At 34.5% G+C, this 22,653-nt stretch overlaps 1 protein-coding gene across 12 annotated transcripts in view; it reads right to left on the reverse strand.

Moving 5' to 3' along the window:
- Positions 1–22,653, reverse strand: part of PIK3C3 (phosphatidylinositol 3-kinase catalytic subunit type 3) — a 763,308-nt gene that overhangs the window by 712,307 nt on the left and 28,348 nt on the right. For 9 of the 12 annotated variants that reach the window (XM_063645758.1, XM_063645688.1, XM_055233689.2 and 6 more), the window contains exons 5-10: positions 17,648–17,734; positions 14,964–15,059; positions 12,171–12,242; positions 9,522–9,626; positions 8,791–8,883; positions 951–1,136 (exon numbers count right to left, since the gene is read on the reverse strand). In XM_063645758.1, the coding sequence (XP_063501828.1) occupies positions 951–1,136; positions 8,791–8,883; positions 9,522–9,626; positions 12,171–12,242; positions 14,964–15,059; positions 17,648–17,734 (639 nt within the window). Of the gene's footprint in view, positions 1–950; positions 1,137–8,790; positions 8,884–9,521; positions 9,627–12,170; positions 12,243–14,963; positions 15,060–17,647; positions 17,735–20,433; positions 20,671–22,653 lie in introns of those variants that run through there. The other 3 variants (XM_063645868.1, XM_063645864.1, XM_063645919.1) reach the window with 3 other exon arrangements.

The raw sequence follows: 22,653 nt of genomic DNA on the forward strand, positions 1-22,653 counted from the left end.
CCCAAAATCCAGAAATGCTTTTTGTCAAAAAAGCATTCCTCCTTCCCTGATGGCCTTACATGTACAGTCATGTGCCGCATAACAACGCTTCAGCCAAGAGAGGACCATATATATGATAGTAATCCCATAAGATTATAATACTGTGTTTTTACTGTACCTTTTCTATGTTTAGATACACAAATACTTGGCATTGCATTACACCTGCCTAAGGTATTTAGTACAACAACATGCTGTACAGGTTTGTAACCTAGGAGTACATAGCCTCAGTGTGTAGTAGGCTTTACCATCTAGGTTTGGGTACGTATACTCTATGATGTCTGCACAAAGATGAAATCCCCTAAGGACACATTTCTCAGAACACTTCCCTGTCATTAACTGATAAATAACTGTATATAAATAGCCAGCATATAGTTGGCAATCTTTGCTTTCCAAGGATCCAAAACCCCTTCAGAAAATCTACATATACATATAATTGTCATCAGCTGAAAGTTTAAAAGGCGAGTTTGAAGGAGAGGAAGATGACCATGCATCTCTATGCTTTAAAGGCCCCAAGGGCTTTTCAAGGCTACAATTAAATGTGGCTTGTTGTATACTGACTGATAGAGGAGATCTGAATTATTCCCTAGCTGGTGCTGCATTAAACCATTTTTCACTAGAATTCCTTCTTCCAGACAGAGCAATACAAGCTCTGCTGCCAGGTACATGTCCTGGGAGAGACTGTCCTATCACGTAACAGATCAGGAAGTAAATTTTCATTTCACAGAGGAGTCCTTTGAGGCATATTTTAATTTTCCTTCTGAAAACATACCTAGTATATCCTCTTCCCTTCTAAAAATCTCTCTTGCATGTGCACACTCTCTCTCACTCTCACACACACATACACACATAGTTTATAATTAGGCTCTAGTTTAAAATGACCCATTGAAGCAGAATAATAAATAATAATGCACCTCATCATCGGCCTGTCGCAACCGGGCAACAGCGTAACGCCTCACAGTTGGGTTGGTGTAATGAGAGGATAACAGCTCCAAGGAGTCCTCTACATCCATCGGCTTCCATTTTCCCAGAAGTTCCAAGGCCTGTTTGGCCTCTTGAGGTAGATCCCAATTTACACATTTCAAGAATTTTGTCAAGGCCTAAAATCAGAAAATATTTAAAAATTAGAAACAGCCTATTTCCTGGGATAGAGGAGTTGACTAGGCAGAGTTCCACTTGGTCCTAATGACAGAGCCACGGAGTCAGTTATAGACTCCTTGTATAAACACTAAATGAAGTTATATATATGATCTTATAGAAGCACTGCAGGACAGAAAAAAAGCATGTTCCCTGTATCTTTATATTTTCCAGGCCAAATCATTTGCGAGCACTACGAATTTTTAAATTTGTTTTGACTTTTCCTCATTTTGCTATTGTTATTTTAAAATACTGCAGGGCTCAAGACATGGAAATAGTTGAGGCATTTCTCATGAACTCTAAGATGCCTTAGAGAAAACCTACATTTTACAACAGAAAATACGGCAACCACTGAATGAAAGGGCCAGAAGCCATGCTAGGGCAGAAATTCCCACCAATAGCCTCACTCTCGATCACCTCCCTAGAGTATGACGACTGGCTTTCGCAGACATTTAAACATGAATACTCAAACAATGTGGAGTATGTACGTATCTCTGTGAAGTAAATACTTAAAAAGATAGGCAATCCAACAAAACCTCAAAACAGAAGTATAAAAATGGGTAAGTACGGAAACAGCAGCAAACAGTCTATGATTTGGCTGGTTGTACATCTTTCTGCAACCTCACTCCTTTGAATAGGCAGCACACGGAAGTTTTCACAAGACTGTCAGTTAAGCAAATTGTCTTGGAGTATATCACTCATTGCACAAACAGTAAGTCCTCTTTTAAGAAAGGTACACACTTCTTGGCCAGGTGTGGTGGCTCATGCCTGTAATCCCAGCACTTTCAGATGCTCAGTCAGGAGAATTGTTTGAGGCCAGGAGTTCAAGACCAGCCTGAGCAACACAGCAAGAACTCATCTCTACAAAAACAAATGAAAATAAAGAAAAGCATGTACTTGCTTTCCATGAAAAACAACACTTACTGCTCGGTCTCAAAGGCAACACTTTCCTGGCTGAACCCAAGATGTTTTCTTCTTCTTTGCCTTCCTCTGTTGCTATTTGTTGAAAAATAGGTAACTTGAAAATGTAAGACCCCTGCTCTGCCCAACCAAAATCTTTTTTTTAGTAAACTAATCAATTCCTCAATAAAATGTCTACTTGGACAACAAAACACAATTTCTGTTAGTACGACACTAAACGAACCTTCATGCCCATCCCCTAACTTATTCTTGATTTTACTAAATTAAGAAAAAAGGTACTATGGAGACTGTCTAGTTCAATGCTTAAATTGTATATAACCTCGGCAAAGATAAATGGCTTGCCCATCATCTCAAAATGGTGCATGAGCTAGATGTAGAACTCAGGTCCACCAATTCTCAGCCCCATACTTCTTCCACCAGATGATGTTTCCTTACCATTAAGGCGCTCCATTCTCTAGCTAGCCCCATTCCCCTTGGAGCCATTACTCTGCCAACACTAATATCCTGAATCTATTCCGGTCCCTTTCAATTATTTCCTACCAATATCTCCTATATTTGTCTTCAGCCTGATTCTCATTATATCACACATCTGGAGTTGGACAGAGCCTTCTAGCTATGAAACTAAATACCAGTTTCTCTTCTAATCATTTCATACAAACTCTTAGAAGCTGAAGTTGGAAGTGATCTTAGCACAAATTTCCTATTGTTAGCAGAAATACCCTACAATATGAATGCCAAAAAGAGACCCAATATTTACTTAAGTGACTCCAGGAACTAATTTCCAAAATAGCCATTATATTCATAGAAAGCTAAGCCATTTTTGTTTTGATTTTAACTATAATGAACCAAAAGACAAAAATGTCTTCATATTGCTTTTTCTAATTGGTTAGTTTCATTTTTTGGAGAGAATGAGAGTAAATTTAGCCCCATATGATGTGGACAACCTTTCTAATATTTGAAGATAATTGCCATACCGTTACAAAGTGGTTTCAACTAGATGATAGGACATTCTAATTTGTAAATAAACAAATAACCTTGGCTTCTTTCTCAAAACATTTCATTGCTACCACTTACCACAATGCAAGCCCGTTTTATTAACCTCTCATTGCCCTTCCATGCTTCAGCCCAGTTAACTTATATTAACAATGTCTCTCTAACCCCTGTGTACATTCCTCCCATATAGTCTTCATTAAAACAGGGATATCATCTCCTCTAAAGTCATCTTGTCGAAAGTTTTACAGGAAGTTTTCGGCAACTTTCAGGTATTCCTTTAGAAGCTGGCTCAATTTTACTACTGTCATTTAAATGATGTTCTTCTAACTGCCGAATGTTTTTGTGGGCATTTTTATCTCTATAACTGGAGTCTGCATTCCCCAAGGACAGCTGTCCATTTCCTCTACACCTCCTGCACACCATTTAGTATAATGCCCCCTTTCTGTATAGAACACAGATTGCCCTACTAACTTATTCCATGAATTTATTTTCCACTTCTAAAACGTATTTCTAGGTTGAATGTGGAAACAAAGCAATACTTCTTAAATAATGACAGTGAAAGCTTTTCCATTTCACAGTACATCAGCAGTCTTAACAGAAATGTGCAGGTATGTACTTATAAGCAAATCTTGTAGCATGCCGATGTACTCAATTCAATAACTGAAACAACCTAAAACTTAAATTCTCAGATTTATAGACTTATTAGCAAGATTTATGAAGTATGCTGCTGCCAAAAAACATAAGGCACTGTACAAAGAATTTCACAACTTTTTAATGTTAAACATTACAAATGTAAACAGGGAGCCAATAGAATGAAGAAGAAAACAAGGAGTAGAAGAAGAAAACAAGGAGTCAAAGAAGAAGAAAGACAAAAAGTAAGAATTTGAAGACAGCAATATAGTGGCCTTTTTAAATAACCCTAGGTCTTTTAAAGATGCTTTACTGATCCATGTAAAGATACAGGATTAAAGAGCAATTCTCTCTCTGTGTGTGTAACTTCCACAGATTACTGGAGAGCACAGGCTGTAGAGCCAGGGTGTTTGGGTTCCAATTATAATTCCTGGCTCCATCAATTATTAGCTGACTAAATTGAAGCACATTAATTAACTTTTAAGACACCTTTTTCATAGGCTTGTGGTGAAGATTAAGTTAATGAATGTAAAATGTTTGTAACAGTATCCTATATATAGTAAATAATTTATTATCAATTATTTTTATTCTACTTCTGATGTTGACATCAAATGTTAGCTTTACTATACGTATTACTATGTTTTATTCGTTTGATCTGAAAATCACCTGTTGTCTCCTATTCTTAGAATCACAATCACCTCAGAACTGAAAATACTATATCTCATATATATATTTCTAATTTAAACTTCTACCAACTAAATTCTCAGAAATTTCTATTTTGCTGCTTTTCCAATGCTTTTGATTTCAAATACTCAAACATGAAAACATCTCATTCTTTTCTTCCCACTTGCCATATATCCTTACTGATTTGGTGTGGCTGTGTCCCCACCCAAATCTCATCTTCAGTTCCCACGTGTTGTGACAGAGACATGGTGGGAGGTAACTGAATCATATTGACAGGTCTTTCTCATGCTGTTCTCATGATAGTGAATAAGTCTCATGAGATCTGATGGCTATATAAGGGGGAGTTTCCTTGCACAAGCTCCCTTTGCTTGCTGCCATCCACGTTAAGACATGACTTGCTCCTCCTTGCCTTCCATCATGATTGTGAGGCCTCCCCAGTCACACGAAATTGTAAGTCCGTTAAAACTCTTTTTCTTCCCAGTCTCAGGTATGTCTTTATCAGCAGTGTGAAAGCAGACTGATACAGTAAATCAGTACGAAAAGTAGGGTATGAACGCACATGGATATAAATCCATCAGGTTCAGGCCTAACCCCTGGCCATTGTCTCCAAAGTCAACTTACTTGTATAGCTTCTTCTCCATCCCTTGCCCTCCAAAACTGTTCTCTAAGTCAGTATATGATTCTCCTAATTATGTCACTTTTTTTCATTTTCTGCTCTGCTCCAATCTACCCTAGTTTGTACTCCTTAAAATATCACGTGTTAGGCCAGCGTGCTGATTCACACCTGTAATCCCAGCACTTTGGGAGGCTGAGGCACATTGATCACCTGAGGTCAGTAGTTGGAGACCAGGGTGACCAACATGGTGAAACCCTGTCTCCACTAAAAAGACAAAATTAGCCGGCATGGTGGTGCACGCCTGTAATCCCAGCTACTTGGGAGGCTGAGACAGGAGGATCACTTGAACCTGGGAGGGGGAGGTTGCAGTGAGCCAAGATCGTGCCATTGCAGTCCAGCCTGGGCAACAAGAGTGAAACTCTGTCTCCAAAGAAAAAAACAGAAGTACAATATCACTTGTTAATACACATTTTCCTGCTTTAGTGGTTTCCTGTCGCCAGTAAAATTGAATTCCTAAGGGTATAATTTGAGGCTCATCACAATCTGATGCCATCTTTTCTATTTCATAATCATTCACGCAAAACTCTCTGTCTCCTGAACCTAACAGCCTACCTTACTCATGCTTTCCTTCCCCATAAAAAAAGGATCACCAAATAAAAAATGCTATCAAAGTCTGCTCACACTTTAAGGGCAATCTTTGTTCTGTGAAACCTTCCTCGTATCATAGCACACTGATCTGTTCATCCTCCACATTTCTATTATATTAATTACTTATATGTTTATTAAGACAGTAGCCCTTAATCAATTACTATGCTATACTTCCTAATTTTAATTACGTGTAAATATCCTTACCCCAAAACAATTTTAATTTATATGAATACAAGGACATGATACCTGAAAGATCATAGTCTTATATAATGCTAGGCCAAGAGGTGATAATGAATACTTGCTAAACTGAATTCATTTATCCCATGGGTCACCATCAATTTCTTGTCAGGAGACACAAATATGATGATTGTCCTCATGTCACTGTCTCAGAAACAGCCTTATAAGAACATTCAGTGCATCACTATTATCTTCACTATATATGACTCTTCCAACTGCTTTTTTCTCCCAAGCATAATCAAAAGGCATGGAGTTAATTTAAATCAGTATTTTTATAAGAAAAAAGTCCATTGTAAAAGCAGGTTGGTGCAAAAGTAATTGCAGTTTTTGTCAAATAGTTTTGAAAAATTACAGTATTCATATTTCAGGTTCCACAGAAATGAGTCACTTCCTACATGCTATAAACTACGAATCTGAAAATACTTCATAAATTTAAATGGTAACAAATTTAATTGAACAAAGTTATTACTATGAATTTTCTGGGTGCAACATCAAGTCCTGACTAGAAGGTTTTCATCTGAAATACTTAAGATAGGTCATTAAGAAAAAAAAGGGGGGTAGAAAGACAAAATTTAATTAAAAAATAAAAAGTGTAACTCTGTAAGAACCAATTTCCTCCAATTTGTTTTCTGAGCACTGCCGTCTCTCTAGAAAAGCTTTTCAGCCCCAGGGCCCAAATGTCAAGTAACCTAAATCACAATTTCTGAGAGTCTGACGCTAAAAGAATTTCTTTCTGTAAATAAATTAATGGGTGGAGTATGACAGTATCCGTTTTTCACAAAACCCATCTGAAATTATTAAAAGGTTACAAATGTGGCTGTGTGAATAATTCCTTTGGTCACTTCAAGGCCTATATATATTTGGTTTACTCCAAAGTGACTTCTGAACATTAAAACATATCGTTCACTCTACTCTAGTGGTCCTAAGAATCCTATAATATGTCCTGAGAATTGAAGTTTCATCACTCACCTTTCGAAAACTTGAAATCAACTAGTTAAATGAAACTTGTCACACACTTTATATCACTTGAACATTTTATCTCTTTTGCACATATCTAGAAGTAATTGAATTTCGGTGGGAAGTGACTACTTGTAAACAAACAATTTTTCTTGCAAACCTTTCTATCTAAAAAAGTTCTGCTCTGTAAATCTACTCCTGTATGCTTTTTAAATCTATACATTCTAACAGGTTCAATTCAATATCTAGCTGTGTATTTTAGATGACACTGAGCTGCATTCAAGATGCAGTTTCTGTGACCAAGGTTATTCTTCATTTAACACAGTATCATGACACTAACTCAATCTTTTAAGAAAACACAATCACAAACCTGTGTTTCTGTTGGTGAATATTTCCTTTTGTTCAGTGATGAAGAGAATCACACTCAAAGCTATAGTAAATTAAAAATTCTTCTCTCATTCTTATTATGGACATAAAGGAGAATAAATATGATTCATTTACAAAGAATTTCCTAAGGCCTCAATAAATGACAGCAGAAAAGCTGAAGAGTTAAGATGAGCTGTAACTGGATTTTTATCTTTACTTTAGAAACTAAAGAAAGGACATTTGGTTCAAAAAAACAACTTAAAATAGTAAAGACCGTATCACCAAGATTATAAAACATATCATCAATTCATTCATTCTCATATAAATATGTAACAGCTTCCTGAACAGATACTAATTTTCCTAATGCTTCTCTGCTCTTCCCCTAATGCATTTCAGGGTGTCTGCTAAGGCATGTACATGATGTTGAAAATGTTTTCTCTATAATTCTCTTTTCTATGTCTTCACTGACTTTCTTTTCTTCTAATTTGTAGATGCAAGCATATCAAGAAGCATTATGTATAAGCTTTGTGAGTCTGCACAGATCCCCTAATCTTTCTCAGGCTCAAGTTTCCTCATCTGTAGAACAGTTACAATAATACATACATTGTGGGGTTGTTATGGGATTTAAAGAATTCCTGGTACATAGTATCTGTTGAAAAAATTCTGGCTATTATTATTATACCTTAAGAGGTACGCCTTGGCTCTCTGTTTTAAGATTTTACAGACTATTTTAAAAACTAGGAGACAAAGTTCACAATCACAGGATTGTCTCATATTAAACATGAGGAAACTAAAGCTTATACAGGCAAAGTAATTTGCCTGTAGTCAAAAAGCTTCTTGGGGGCAATAGTAACACTCAAAACTAAGTGTCCAAAAACTTCAGGTTAGTGATGACTACTTTACCACAATTCTCTCTCCAGAAACCTTATCCACTCCATGGTTTTATTACAGGAAGCAAATGTCTAGCTTTGACCTACCCGTTATCCTGTATGCCAACCTGTATGCTACTCCACCAACTGAATTCTCACATCTCAAATTATATTTCTCATACTCTCTCTCCAGCCACATCTCATCTAGAATTCTGTAGTTTCGTTATTATAATAGCATACATATTTTCCTAGTCACCCAGGTTCAAAGAGGTAAGAAGAAGAGTACCAGCATTTACTCTGAACCTACTATGTACCAGATACTCTACCAGGTTACTTACCTGTATTATCTTACTTGTGAAGGAGAATTGTCTCCATTAGAATAATAAGGATACCATGCTGCCAAAGTAAATTGCCTCATCCTACCAAACAAGCGTAAAATGTAGTTCTGGAAAACGAACCCAAGTCTCTGTGACTTCAAAACCCATTCAGACATTGTCTGTGAGTCAACAAACAGGTACAGGTGTCTTTGTATGCAGACTTTTATAATTTTTTTTTAAAAATGGAGTATCATATATACTGCTCTGTAACTTTTCTTTAAAGTGACAATAACAATTTCCATGGCATTTTTCTCATCTTGATCATTAATAACAAAGTTGGTAGATAAATTTGATATATGAAAATATTCAAGACACTCACTTTTTCTTGATTCGTAAGATAATATCTAAACTTCCAAACAAGATCTTGTTCTTCATATGTAAGTTGCTTGGTTGGTGGATAACTCACAATAATCTAAAACAAAAAAAGAAAAAGAACTAATTTTGTCAATTATACATGTCCTATATATTTCCATTTCACTTAATATTTTTCATTTATTTAAATAATTCTATACTACAATTATTACACAAGCAAGGAAAATGTAAACGCAGTCAAGTAGGCCTTAAATTTGCTATAATTATGTGTCCAAAATGCAGTTTAAAGGAGAAGAAGAGAAAGTCATATTCCATAGGAAAATATTTAACTGGAGAGTTCATTTAATTTAACCAGAAACAAAACATAGCAAAATAACAATGTCCCCTACCAGAAAAAGGAAAAACATGCACACAATAAACTTTTAAAGTCAATGCATACAACAAGGCATGTGTACACACTAAGTCCTCTCTCAGGCAATGTCTTAGGGCCAGCTTCTAAGAATACTATTGACATGAAAGTATACAGTATTTGCAGTTCTGTCACCAGAGATAATAAATTTATGGAAAGCCCCAAATGATAACAGAACTGCTGATCTGTGAAATTATGAACATGATGTAGGATTCATCAACCTGGAGAAAATGTGCATCTAAATAATTTTTAAGTGAGGTGATAGCTATCAGTTTCAACCAAAACGCCCATTTAACTATTTTTAAATTAATATTTCATAATTCTCTTACATTTAACTGATCTCTTGTGGCAGCATTGGGTTTGAGATCATGGTCAGAAGGTCCACTTCTTAAACTCCGGGCAAGCTTGTGGTGTTTGCTCTCAACTAAATTCTCCTATAAATTATTTTAAAATATTGACAATGTAAACTTCACCAAAAGGAAATTTCAACAGCTATTCATAAATAGAAAAGGTACTTAGGAGCATTTAATAATATTTAATGTTTTGTTCTGACACAACTTTAGCAGTCTTCTACCTATCTTAAAAATACGTATCCTTCTCAAGACTGGGAAACCAAGTATGCCTTAAACTCCACTAGTCCATAATACACACATGTCATTATAGCTTCTTAAAACATCTTCCCTTCACTCTCCACATATTCAAGGTTTCCATGTCCTCTAACCAGTCAAATATCACCATCACTGTAAAATCTTCCCTGAAAACATAGACTAAAGCATTCCTTCCACCTATCAGCTACTAATGACCTTGTGATGTCACTGTATTATCATCTTAGCAGTTATTTAAGCTATCAGTCACTGAGGGCAAAGACAATGATCACAACGCTTGAATATACACATCTAGTGCAATTTTACCCATGGACAAAATTATTAGCTTTAACCATACTGTCACTGCCTAAAACAAGATATAAATTTATATTATTTTTTATTGCATGTGTGAATTGTCTGTCATATTCCTAATTTTTTTAATAGCTTTATGGTCCTTTGTCCTTCAGTTTTAAGAGTTCTTTATATACCAGCCTTAATATATCTGTAATGTATGTAGTTAAGTATTTTCTCCCAGTTTGTTAACTGTCTTTTGGCTTTGTTGGTCTCCTCAGCCATGTGATTTTTAAAATGTAGTTAAATTTATCAATCATTTATTTTATTGCCTCTGGATTCTGAGTCATAGTTAAAAAGTCTTTCCCTACACTGACAGTAAAATACTAGTGTGGTTTCTTTTTTTGAGACAGGATCTTGCTCTGTTGACCAAACTGGAGTACACTGGCATGAATATAGCTCACTGCAGCCTTGACCTCCTGAGTTCAAGCAATCCTCCTACCTCAACCTCCCAAGTAGCTGGGACTACAGGTACGTGCCACTACCTGGCTAATTTATTTTATTTTTTGTAGAGATGGGGTCTCCCTAAGTTTCCCCGACTGGTCTAGAATTCCTGGGCTCAAGCGATCCTCCTGCCTTGGCCTCTCAAAAGTGTTAAGATTATAAGCATGAGCCACCATGCTTGGCCTAGTTTCATTTCCTAACATTTAGATTACAGATCCATTTGGAGTTTATTCCTATGTATAGCATGAGGTATGGATATAATTTTATTATTTTTTTCCAAATTAATTCCATTCCTCAGCATTATGACTTAGTGAAGAAATGCCACCTATATCATATACTAGATTTCCATGCATACTTGGATGTATTTCTTGGCTTTTAATTCTGTTCAACCAGTATATTGGTGTACACGTGTGTCAGTACCACATTATTATAATTATAGTCTGTTTTATTGTCAGATACAGCTGTATATCATCTCAGCCCCACCCGAAGTTTACATTTAAAATGTGTTTCTCCATTTAAGGAATAACTATGACTACAGGCTGAACTGAATTTCTTCATACTTATGTGTGCTCTGAATATCAAAAGTGTAAAATATAATTTGATTTTATACTGAAAATTCAGTGCCAATTTGAGATATATTAACTGGATTCTACTATACTATGCATAGGAACTATCAAGGTCTTTAGAATGTTCCTACCAGATCCTCAAGTGGCCTTTTCTTTTTAACTTTTTATACTCTACTTTCCCTGCTGCCCGTCTCTTCCTTTGATATTAGGCCATCAGCCGTTCCTGCTTTCATGACCTGTACTTATCTCAATCATCTTGTTTTCATCATCCAATGTCCCAATTTTAATCCACTTTGGTCTGATGAGGAAGGTAACTAATCTAATTAGAAATGTATAAAATTAGAACAAAAGCGTTGGAATGATGTAAATGAGCTGTAACTGCAAAAATCATGGTGTCTATTGTGCTGCTAAAAGGATTTTGTGCCTAGAAGTTTATAATTCTAAAGTCATCTAATTAAACCTCTTTTGCATTGTATGAATTCTTATCCTCATATCCCTGAGAGAAAGCTCTCATCTCAAAAATTCGTTAATATGAAGGTATCCTACCATCATCCAAGTTACCATGTTCCAAATTGAACAGTTCTAGGGATACAGCAGTCTTCCCTATTTTCCAACAGATTGGTCTCCCTAAAATTTTCACGCATTCATCCTAGTTATAGAATCCTCCTGTAACAGGCAAATTCTCCTTCTGTATGATGACAATCTTTCAAATACCAGTTCTGCCAAGTCTTCACTTCAAGATTATATCCCCCCAACCTGAAGAAAAAAAAAACTACACTGCCTAGCTCTTTCAGCAATTCAAACAAAGTGGATGCCCAACCCTACTCTACCCTTATCTTAGTTTTAAGATGTCAATATTCCTCATAAAATTCCATCAGAAACAGAGTCTAGACGCTAAAGTGAATTTTTGAATCACCTTTAGGTAACAGAGGCAGTTACATATTACTTTGTTTAAAGAAAGTACATGATGTGGCTAACTCACAATTACTCTGAAGAAAAGTACTTTCATAAAAAAATTTACACAATAACTTACCATAGACATCTGGGGGTCAGGAACTTTCACTAATTCAAAACTTGTTAAAATTGGAGATGATTCATCACCGTCCTAGATTACAGAGCAACAATTTTTTTTAAAAAGAAATTTAATCCAATAGGAAGCAGTATATGATGTACACACCAACATATTTTAATTCTGTTTGATGAACATCATTCTTCCCTTTAAAGAAATCCTTATCTTCTTCTAACAATATTATAAAATGCATGTCCACTTTGTACCTCTTTTTGGTTGATTATGAAATTATTTTGAGAAAAACTCTAACAAAATTGTTACTAAAGTTTTAGAGATATAAGGTCTGGAAATTAGATTGTTTTGAGTTGTTCCTTTTTTTTAAACTTCGTTCATTATAATGACAGTGGTTTTTTAAAAATGTGCTAATTTTCAAACTCAGAACAAGAAACCACAGACTATACGTAAAATATGGCACAATGGATGTGTTGCACCATTTGCAAAAACTAAGTGGATGTTGATAATTTTTCAAGGTATCACAACTGAGATCCATTCAAAGGAGCAGAATTTTAAGTGTAGGGTTAATATTACTCAAATTTACACACAGCTAGAGAATCAACAACGTTGTTCTCAAAGGGACACCTGCTCAACATAATCTAAACTTGAATAATAAAATCAATCAATCAGTTTTTCAGAAATAAAGCCATCCTATTTTGTTGGTATTATCACTTTTGAAGAATGTTGGCTTTTATTTTTCTCCAATGCGAGAAAAGTAATTCAACATAAAAATGTCACTGCCAAATATACTGGAAAAAGGCTAAACTAATTAAGGTCAAAATTCACTTTCTCATGATTGTATATCTAGCATCAAGCTTTTCTGTCAATTGCCAAATGCTAGTATGTTTTCAACTTTAAATATGGGCAACAAACTCAAGAGAGACTGAAAGCAGGGAAGCACTGTGACTTTACTTCAGTTCAGTAATTGAGTCTTACAGAAAACCGCAAATTCCCACAGCCGTTGTTTAACAGGCTTGTTCTCAGTCACAACACCAGAAAACACATTTATCAGCCCAACTGTGACAAGTAATCTTCACTAAGGCTATCTGTCACAAAAGACAGGTGACAAGAAAGTCTATTTCCATTAGATTCAATACACTGGCCCAGCAATCTTTACACTAAGTGGAAATATGACAGGGTGGGTAGACAGGCATTAATTTATGAGCAATTTTCAGGAAGCGGTAGAAAGGGGTCAAGAACCTTTTCAAAAATACTTGAAATTCTTCTAATTTCTATTCTGTTATTATTTCATCTGCTATCAAAGCTGTCTTTCAAAAGATCCTTCACATCTCCAATGTTTGAAAGTACCACCTCCATTAGCATGTTTTTGCAATACAAACTCTATATGGGCAGAAAATACTGCTTTTAATGAAATGACATATAGTTTAAAATGTAAAATACGATTATATTAAAATGCAGTGGTGACAGAACGGTTTCACTCACATTTCCTTTTTTTGATGTATTTTTCTAATAAATTAATAAACAATGTTAAATAATCTATCCAACAAGTACCATTTATAAAATAAAAGGCAGAAACAAGTTAACACTTCCTAGTCTTTCACTAATGTGAAAGGGATATGAGTTAAAGACAAAAATATGTACAGTAACTTGAAAAAAGATCATAAATAAACTGTAAAAACTCAAACCTTCATTATGAAAACCTTTCAAACAGTAATTTATAAAAGTATATATATTTTAAAAATCACTGTGACAGCTTTAATAAACAACAATAAAATGTAAATTTAATTTAAAAGGACTGCTTCTAGTGAACAAATATACTGCATATCAGCTTGGTCATACGCTAGAAGAAATATTAATCTACTACTATGCCATGTATCAAAAGTCTATCATCATTTATGCTGATTTAACATTTGTTGACTATTAACACAACAATAGAAGATATTTTATGTGGTTTCAAACTATGCATACTTTTTTTTTAATATTTATTTTAAATAAAGATGGAGTCTCGCCATGTTGCCGAGGCGGGTCTCAAACTCCTGGGCTCAAGTAATCTTCCCATGCAGCCAACCACAGTGCTGGAATTACAGGTATGAGCCACCACACCTGGCCTGCATACAATTATTTTCTGTAGTACTTAAATATATAATTATTTCTGTAGTACTTAAATGAAGCACCTTCTACAAGCATTTAAGGAAGATACTTTCAAGTAGGTACATAATAAACACAGAACTACTTTCTGTAGCATAATGGGCAGAAAAAAGCAAATCTATAACTGCATATTTGTTTTTACCCAGCCTGATGGTAAAATTGTCTAATTTTGCATCTACTGTACAAATAAATGGACATTTCTGAAGTATTTCACAAGTATACTTCAGTGAGGGCCACATATAGACATTACACATACACTCAAATAACAAATAGACCCTTAACTTTCAATAAATAGCCTGCCACTTAGAAATATAATTTCCCTCTTTCATTTTTTAAATAAGTAATATTAGTAAATGAAGCCATTACTTGGTGTCCTACTTGCCAATTTGCAGAACAATTAATCACAAAGTTTTTAATCACTTGCATACTTACTGAATTCTGTAACCCAGAACTGCATTACATGAGTGATAGGCTTTTGTAATCTTGTTGTAGTTATATGATTTGATTTGTGTATACATAAACAGCTGCTGCTGACAGCTGTCTGCTGCTACCCTGCAACCAAATAATTCATCCCAGCAGGAACAACAGTAATATTTTTTTAATGTTTCCTCTCCCTTCTACTTTAGAGACCAAAAACAGTTCCAAGGGAAATACCTTTTCATAATAAACAATACCATATTCCTTATCATCACACTTGACACATCGAAATTCAACCATCAGGTACATGAAATTAGAACTTCGTTTTTCACTCTGAAAAAGAAAAAAATGATTTTCATGAAAAATTATTATTTTCAACATTCTCTTAAAAGCATCAGTATGTATCATTTTTCCCAATTCAGTAATACATGTATCTATCAAATACAAGTCAAAACATAACACATTTTTATTTTATTATATACATGTAGTGTGTTTTACATAGCACTATTATTTTATTATAGACAGCACTACCGTTTATTCAGTAGTGTCTACTACGCACTTATAACTGCTTTCTCAAATTTAACATTTTTGGTTTATTCAGTAGTTTGGGTTTATAATTTTGAAGGTATTTTGCACACATGTTCATGAGAACTATTTTATTTCAAAAATAAAAAGAATGGTTTTTCCTTCTAACAATTTTAAGCTAAGTTCACCCTTAACTTATATGACTAAACTATAGAAATCAATATGTGTAACAAAAATCAAAAGGAAGAAAAGTGTGCAACCTAAGAACAGAGGCCATTTGAGTTTACCAAGTATAGCCTTTACAAGTTTTTCACAATTTATAAATGGTCTTAAAATGATTTGTCATTTGTAAATTTTTATTCACACTTTAAATATACTGCGGAATAATTATTTCTTGTTCCAACATAAAAAAAAAGTTATTTATATAATTGTGTCCCCTTTAAAATAAAAAAGCAAACATGGTCACATGTCACTTAACAATAGGTACACATTCTGAGAAATGCATCATTAGGCAATTTAGTCATGTGAACATCATGAAATGTAAACACACAAATCTAGATGGTATAGCCTACTGCACACCTAGGTTATATGGTGTAGCTTATCACCCCTAGGCTACAAACTTGTTACTTCAGGTTAATTCAGGTTACTGTACTGAATACTGTGGGCAACTGTAACACAATAGTTAGGTATCTGTGTATCTAAACATACCTAAAAGAGAAAAGGTACAGTAAAAATAAAGTACTATAATCTTATGGAACCACCATTGTACACGTGATCTGTGGTTGACTGAAATGATATGATAAGGCACATGACTATACTAAGGTGATGATAAAGTGAAAATACAATGAAGTCTAAACGAGTGATTAGCCTTGACCCAAAACACCTTTATAAATGGCTTTACATCTAATACATAAAATCACCAGGCATGGTGGCTCACACCTGTAATCCTAGCACGTTGGGAGGCAGAGGTGGGAGGACTGCTTGAAGCCAGGAGTTTGAGACTATCCTGGGCAACATAGCCAGACTCTGACTCTACAAAAAACTTTAAAAATATTAGCCAGGCCTGTAGTCCTAGCAACTTGGGAAGCTCAGGCAGGAGGGCTGTCTGAGTCCAGAAGTTTGAGGCTGCACTGAGCATACCAGTGTACTCCAGCCTGGGTGACAAAGCAAGATCTTGTCCCAGAAAAAAAAAAAAAAGAAATAATAATAAATGATAAAGATCTGAAGAGGTTACTTAAATTCTTCAGCTTTATGAAGCATATTATAGTCTATTTTGGTAATGGTAATGCGGTGGTAACGGTAATTTCTTTTAAAGAAATTAAAATGTGAAAATATGGAAAAGGCTGGGCAAAGTAAACTCTATCATTACATTTTCTATACCCAGTGATATCTAAGTTTAAGAAGAGAAAAATATAAGTTAGTATTATGAGTAAACTCTTTTTGAAATGTGACTATTATAAAAATTAAAAAGTAAGGCTTCCTTCCAGTTTAAGTATATAAGAATATATTATGAATAAATTTAGAAAAGGTACCAAATACGAGAATTGAATATAAATGTTGTTAAACATCACTACCTTTATTTTAAAATAAAAGAATAATGCTAAAATCTAACTTTTATAATGGTTCACTGTAAAATGAAAAACTTCTCTCTTTCTACCTGCTGAAAATTATTTGGAGAATATAAATTAAGTTGTGCCTTATGATCATTATAAATTAGACAAATCCCAAATTGATGTCCTTCTCTCCTAATTTGATTAATATAATTATTATTTCTGTTCTCTAGATGTGGAACATTAGGCCTAACATCTGGTATTTTAGAGCAAATATACAAAAAAGTAAACTATTCTTGTTACAACTTTTGGCAGGACTCTCATTGAAGCCATCTTTATTTAAACATACACACTGGCTCACATACAAGGTCAAGAAAAAAATCACCTAAATCATGTAACTTTATAGAGGGTGCAGAGTCCTATATGTAGTACATAGACAAGCGATAAATTAATTGAAGAGAGAACTTGCTGAAATGATTTATGGTAACTGAAGTGAAAAGCTGGCACTGTGCTGATGGAAGATTTATCGAACACTGACTTGAACATGGGCTGATATGACAGAGAACACTCCACTGAGGCATTAAGTCTGCACAGGCTTCACTCATATGATACTTAGAACATCTTTGAATATCCACTACCTACTTCATGGTTTGACATTACATTAAAATATAGGGAAGGCTGATATCTCAAATTTTCCAGTTATTAGCATAGAATTCCCAGCTACAGAAGTTAACCCTGATAATCCTACATTTGTAAGATACCTAACAATAAACAATTCTTATCAAAAAATTGTTAATTTAAAAATTTACAGAAAATATTTTAAAATAAAAGAGGGATATAACCCACCTCATTTATCATTTCTATTTCTCTAAATGTCAATCTATCCAGCCAATCTACTTTCACCATGTGTCCTTGTCGATGAGCTTTGGTGAGCTGCAGAATAAATACAATGATGAAAATTTTAATATAGATCTAGTAGAAAGAAGGACCAAAATTGTCAGAATGGCAATGTCCGCTTCACATATGATACTTTCCTATACACAATAGAAACCATATGCAACTAGCAGGATAAGAAACTTGGCAACAGACAAATCATTACTTTTTTAAAGAAAAACAATTAAATTTTTTTTAAAAAGGTCCACAATTTGCCATATTTTGACATGATAAAAAATAATGAAGTTGTTCCTGAAATTGTCTCCGTGTTCTATATTTCTTGTATTTTTACTATTACAAAGAGATGAAATTATAATAATAGTTTCATGAATGGGAAATAAACCACTTTTTCTCTTTTCTTCCCATCTTTCAATGTATCTAACCAATGTGAAAAAATGACAGTTACAGGTAATAAGGCATTTTTCTGGGTTTACACATTAATATTCTAAGGTTTAAGCTCACATATAAGCATGTATGCTTTAATTTTTGAAAACGGTGATAAAAGACTTCAACTTTCTAGAATAGCAGTTGGTAGAGTCCTGTGAGATCTTACATACCAATCTAACCTTAGTTTTATAAATTAAATAATAATTCATTGACTCTTCAAATCCATAGAGAATTCCAGGTAAGTTCCAAGGTTCTCAAATTAGAACCAGGCTTTGAATTAGAAACTGTAATACTGAAAATCAACACCCCTCTCATTCCTTCTAAATAAATTGACAGTATAAAGCAAAACTGGACATCAAAGCTTTACATAGTAGCTTATCTATATCAGTTTCTCCCGCTTCATTGTCCGTATCATGACAGCATTCCTGTAAGAACAGCAAACACTGCCACCAATTTTATCTCTCTTGCAGAATTAAAAATCTTCACTATCAATCTTCTTTCTCTTCCTCAACTCATCACAACTATGTGGTCATACTATTTCAGAAATAAAAATACTAACGTCACACAAAAAGTCTGAAGTTCATTGTAATAAAAAAAAGTAATATAAATTTAGCTTTCTTCCAATAATTCCCTTTCATGTGAGGTAATTTCTACATGAAAATGTATGAAAAGTTATTAATAAGCTTAGCATGATTACAAAAAGCAGAAACTAAATATCGTGTTGGCTCTGGTGGAATAATAGACAAATATGCTAGCAACATGGAAAGAGACCTAGAAATAGTCACAAGGAAACCAAAAGAAGATCAGGCAATGTGACCTACAGAAAAGAGTGCTAGAGTAGGAGCTGGAAGACCAGAGTTCCAACCTTAATACTCCATTTTCAAACTATGTCCTTTCTGAACCCACATCAATAAAATTCAAGTATTAACATCTATTCTTACTCCCAAAACTCAAATAAAATAATAGATGCAAAATATAACAGGTAGTATTATTTCATGCAGTCATTGGAAGCTTCTATTCTCACTCACTTCGCAATATGCTCCAAATTGGTTTTCAAAATAAATGAAAATGTAAAAGGTCATTTTACATCCTTTGCTTGTACGAACAAAGTAACAGTAAAAATTAGTAATAAGAATGTATATACTTCCTATAGGAATAGAGAAAAAAATAACATTTATTTACATGCCAAATTATAGGCACTTTTTATAACCACACTATTTTGTAGACTATTTTGACCCCAGTTTGCAGATGACTATCGACTACTACTATGAAGTGGCCAAGTAGGGTTTAAACCCCGGACTATAGGATTCTAAAGCCTATACTCCTACCACCAGTCTTTGCTATCCTCTCTACTGATGTACTAAGAGTTTTAAGTGAAACTCATTTCTGTCATTTCTTGAATATTAGTTTTCTATTTATGATATAATAGTTGATCCACTGCTAATTTCCTATGAGCAAAGAACTGGCAATGGTAAATTAAGTTTGGATGTGGGAGAATGTGGTGGGAACTTTTTTCCTTCTTTACTAAAACTATCCAGACAAATTAGAAATGTTCTAAAGCCATTTTCACTAGCTCTAGAATTTATGTTTGCTGCTAATATGTATTATCTCCCATATAGCATATGATTAGCTTTCCTATTTGAATACCAAATATGACCTATCTCAATTGTATAAGAGCTACTAAAGAATGTATGGACAGCATGCCAGTACTAAAACTGGTACAGTCACTATGAAAATAAGTTTAAATTATACTAGAGAAATTCACATTTGTGCACCATTTACAATACAGAAAAATTAGACACAAAAGAATGAAAATGTCCATCAATAGTGAGAACTGTTAAGTAAACTAGAGTACACACACACTATGAAGTACTATAATCAAAAAGAATGAGAAAAATCTGTATGCCTTCATAGGAAAGATATTGTTGAGTGCAAAGCCGATTGCAAAATTAAAGGTACCATTTATGCTATGGAAATTGTTCGCATGTCTGTCTCCTGTACCTGACTTTGAGATTGACAGCAAAAATTCTGTGTATTTCTTTAATTTTATGATTTCCACAGAATTGTACAGCTACCACTCAAAATGTCTCCTAGATGCCTGTCCTATTTACCTATTACCACATAACAAACCACCCTAAAACTTAGTGGCCTAAAACAACATTCATTTTATTGTTTCTCATTTTTTTTTTTGGCAAAATCATCTTCTTGAGAGACATTTAAATAATTTTTTCTTGTAGTCTCACTTATCAGTAGTCATAATATTGTATTCACTGGGTGGTTACAGCTGGAACATCCATGCTGGCTTTACTCACATTTCTAACACCTTGGTGATAAAGGGTTGGCTTAGCTGGGATACCAGGGTGGTAGGGCCTCTCTTTCCCCATGTATTCTCAGTGCTGCTCCCTCTCCAGGTGGTTTTTCAACTTGGTCACTCCAACAGAATAGCTGGACTTCTTACATGATGGCTTAATGTTCCCAACATGTGAAGAAACCAAAGCTGTCATGCTGTCTTGCCTGGAACAGACGCAGCATCACTTGCTGCATTATAACAGTTAAAATGAGTCACAGGGTAATATAGATATAATGTGGAAGAGTGTGACTATCAGAAGGCATATTTCATTGAGGGCCATCCTAAGAGACTAGCTAGCACAGCGCTTACTTATCAGAGAGTCCAAGCACATAATACAATTAATTGTTCCATTGCAAGGAGCAAGTGTGTAGAGTTTAGAGACGGCAAAGTCAGCTCCTGGCTGGACTTTAGGCAGCAGAAGAAGTCTAGAACTAGCTATCACAATTGCTAAATGATCCATTGCTGCCTTCCTCTTCAGAATAATCTCCTTCAACTCTCCAACGAACTCACTAAACTCCAGCTAACACAGTCTCTTCCGGTTCTTCAAACCATAAAGCGGTTTACCTTTACTGCTCAATGCAAGTGAAATAATTAGTTATTAATAATTACATTAATTTTTTTATTAATTTTATAAAACTGTAAAGCACTATGTAAGTTGTAACAGCTATTCTAATTAGCTCATAACCTATGTCACTTCATCTCTTATGGGTGTCGATAACAATGTAGATATACTTGAGTGGTTTTCATCAGTTCAAAGCAACTTCTAGTTATCCCCAATCCATGAACTTCTATAGATACTAAAGACCAAAAATGAACAACAGACACAGGTGGCATAACAATTTATATTTCATTTTGGGTCTGTAATGTCAGTGATTTAGATCTTTCCAAAGAGAAAATCTGCATTCTGTTAAGCAGAAGGGTAAAAGTAAGACAATCTGTTTCAATTACTCATGGAGAAATAATCCTCACTAGGATGCCCATTCTAGGATGGGGATAGGTCAAGAAATAGGAAAAAAAAAATCATTCTCTCTTTTTAAAGGAACACAGGTTTCTTACAGAATTCACAGGAAGTGACAAAGAGTTTGGAAGAAAAGTACACTGTCACAAAAAAAAAAAAGGCATAATTTAGCCCTAACTTCTCCAAGAATTAAAAAGCAAGGAGTTTTAAAAGCTATTTAAATAAAAGAATCCATGAGAACCAAATAACAACATGCCTGGGAAACTTCTTGGAGTACTAATTCTGTATTGTCAGATTTAATGAAAGAACAAAAAGATGTGTTTGAGGAAGATGTCTCAGATTAGTAGGTGTTTAATAAAAGTATCAAGGACAGAGCCAAAAGTAGGCCAACTTGCTGCACTGTGTAAGAATGAGACCAGCAGGGAAAACAAATTTCAGAGCAGATAGTGATCCTTGGAAATAGACAGACTTCCATGATTATTAGAACTCACAGTTCATTGCTCCGTACTCTTCTCTATTTTACTAGACAAATAAGCTTCTTGAGTGTAAGAGCTATGAATGGTCAATAGAAGCTAGCATTTATTCATTCAATGTCTATTTATACTTATTGAAAGGCTTTCTATGTGAAAGGGTGACAGACATAATGGAAAACATACGTAAGTATACTCATATTCTGCCCAAAGAGCTTTGGGGCTTCAGGGGAAGAGGTGGGAGTGACAATCAAAAGGAAGCTGGAGAGAGAGAAAAAAAAGATTCCTGCCCTTGGTCACTCTTCCCTAATCTTTATACACTCTCAATACAAATATAGGTAACTTGCTAGCTATTAAGTAACAAACTTCCACCTTGTCTTCTGTCCTTGAGATGAGCATAGAATGTTAAACAAAAGAAGCAAGTTCTCTGCCCTAACAGAACATCAAGGTGGAAATAAGTGAGTCATTCAATATAGTAAGCACTTAAAAGTGTAACTATAAATTGAAACAGTGATATGAAAGTAATACCTTATGACTGATAACTTGCAAATACAGGATATGAGCAAACCAAATAAGTTGTCTAAAAACAACTTAAAAATATAATCCTCACTTTTCATTTCAAATCAATAGAAAATGAACCAAGAATTTCAAACATTTTTAATATCCAACCATAGAAGACTGCTGAAATCAATTATGACCTATCCACACTATGCAAAACCCTCCCGCCTTTACAAATTATGTGGTAGAAGTATCT

This window comes from Symphalangus syndactylus, chromosome 1, assembly GCF_028878055.3.
Source record: "Symphalangus syndactylus isolate Jambi chromosome 1, NHGRI_mSymSyn1-v2.1_pri, whole genome shotgun sequence".
NCBI lineage: Eukaryota > Metazoa > Chordata > Mammalia > Primates > Hylobatidae > Symphalangus > Symphalangus syndactylus.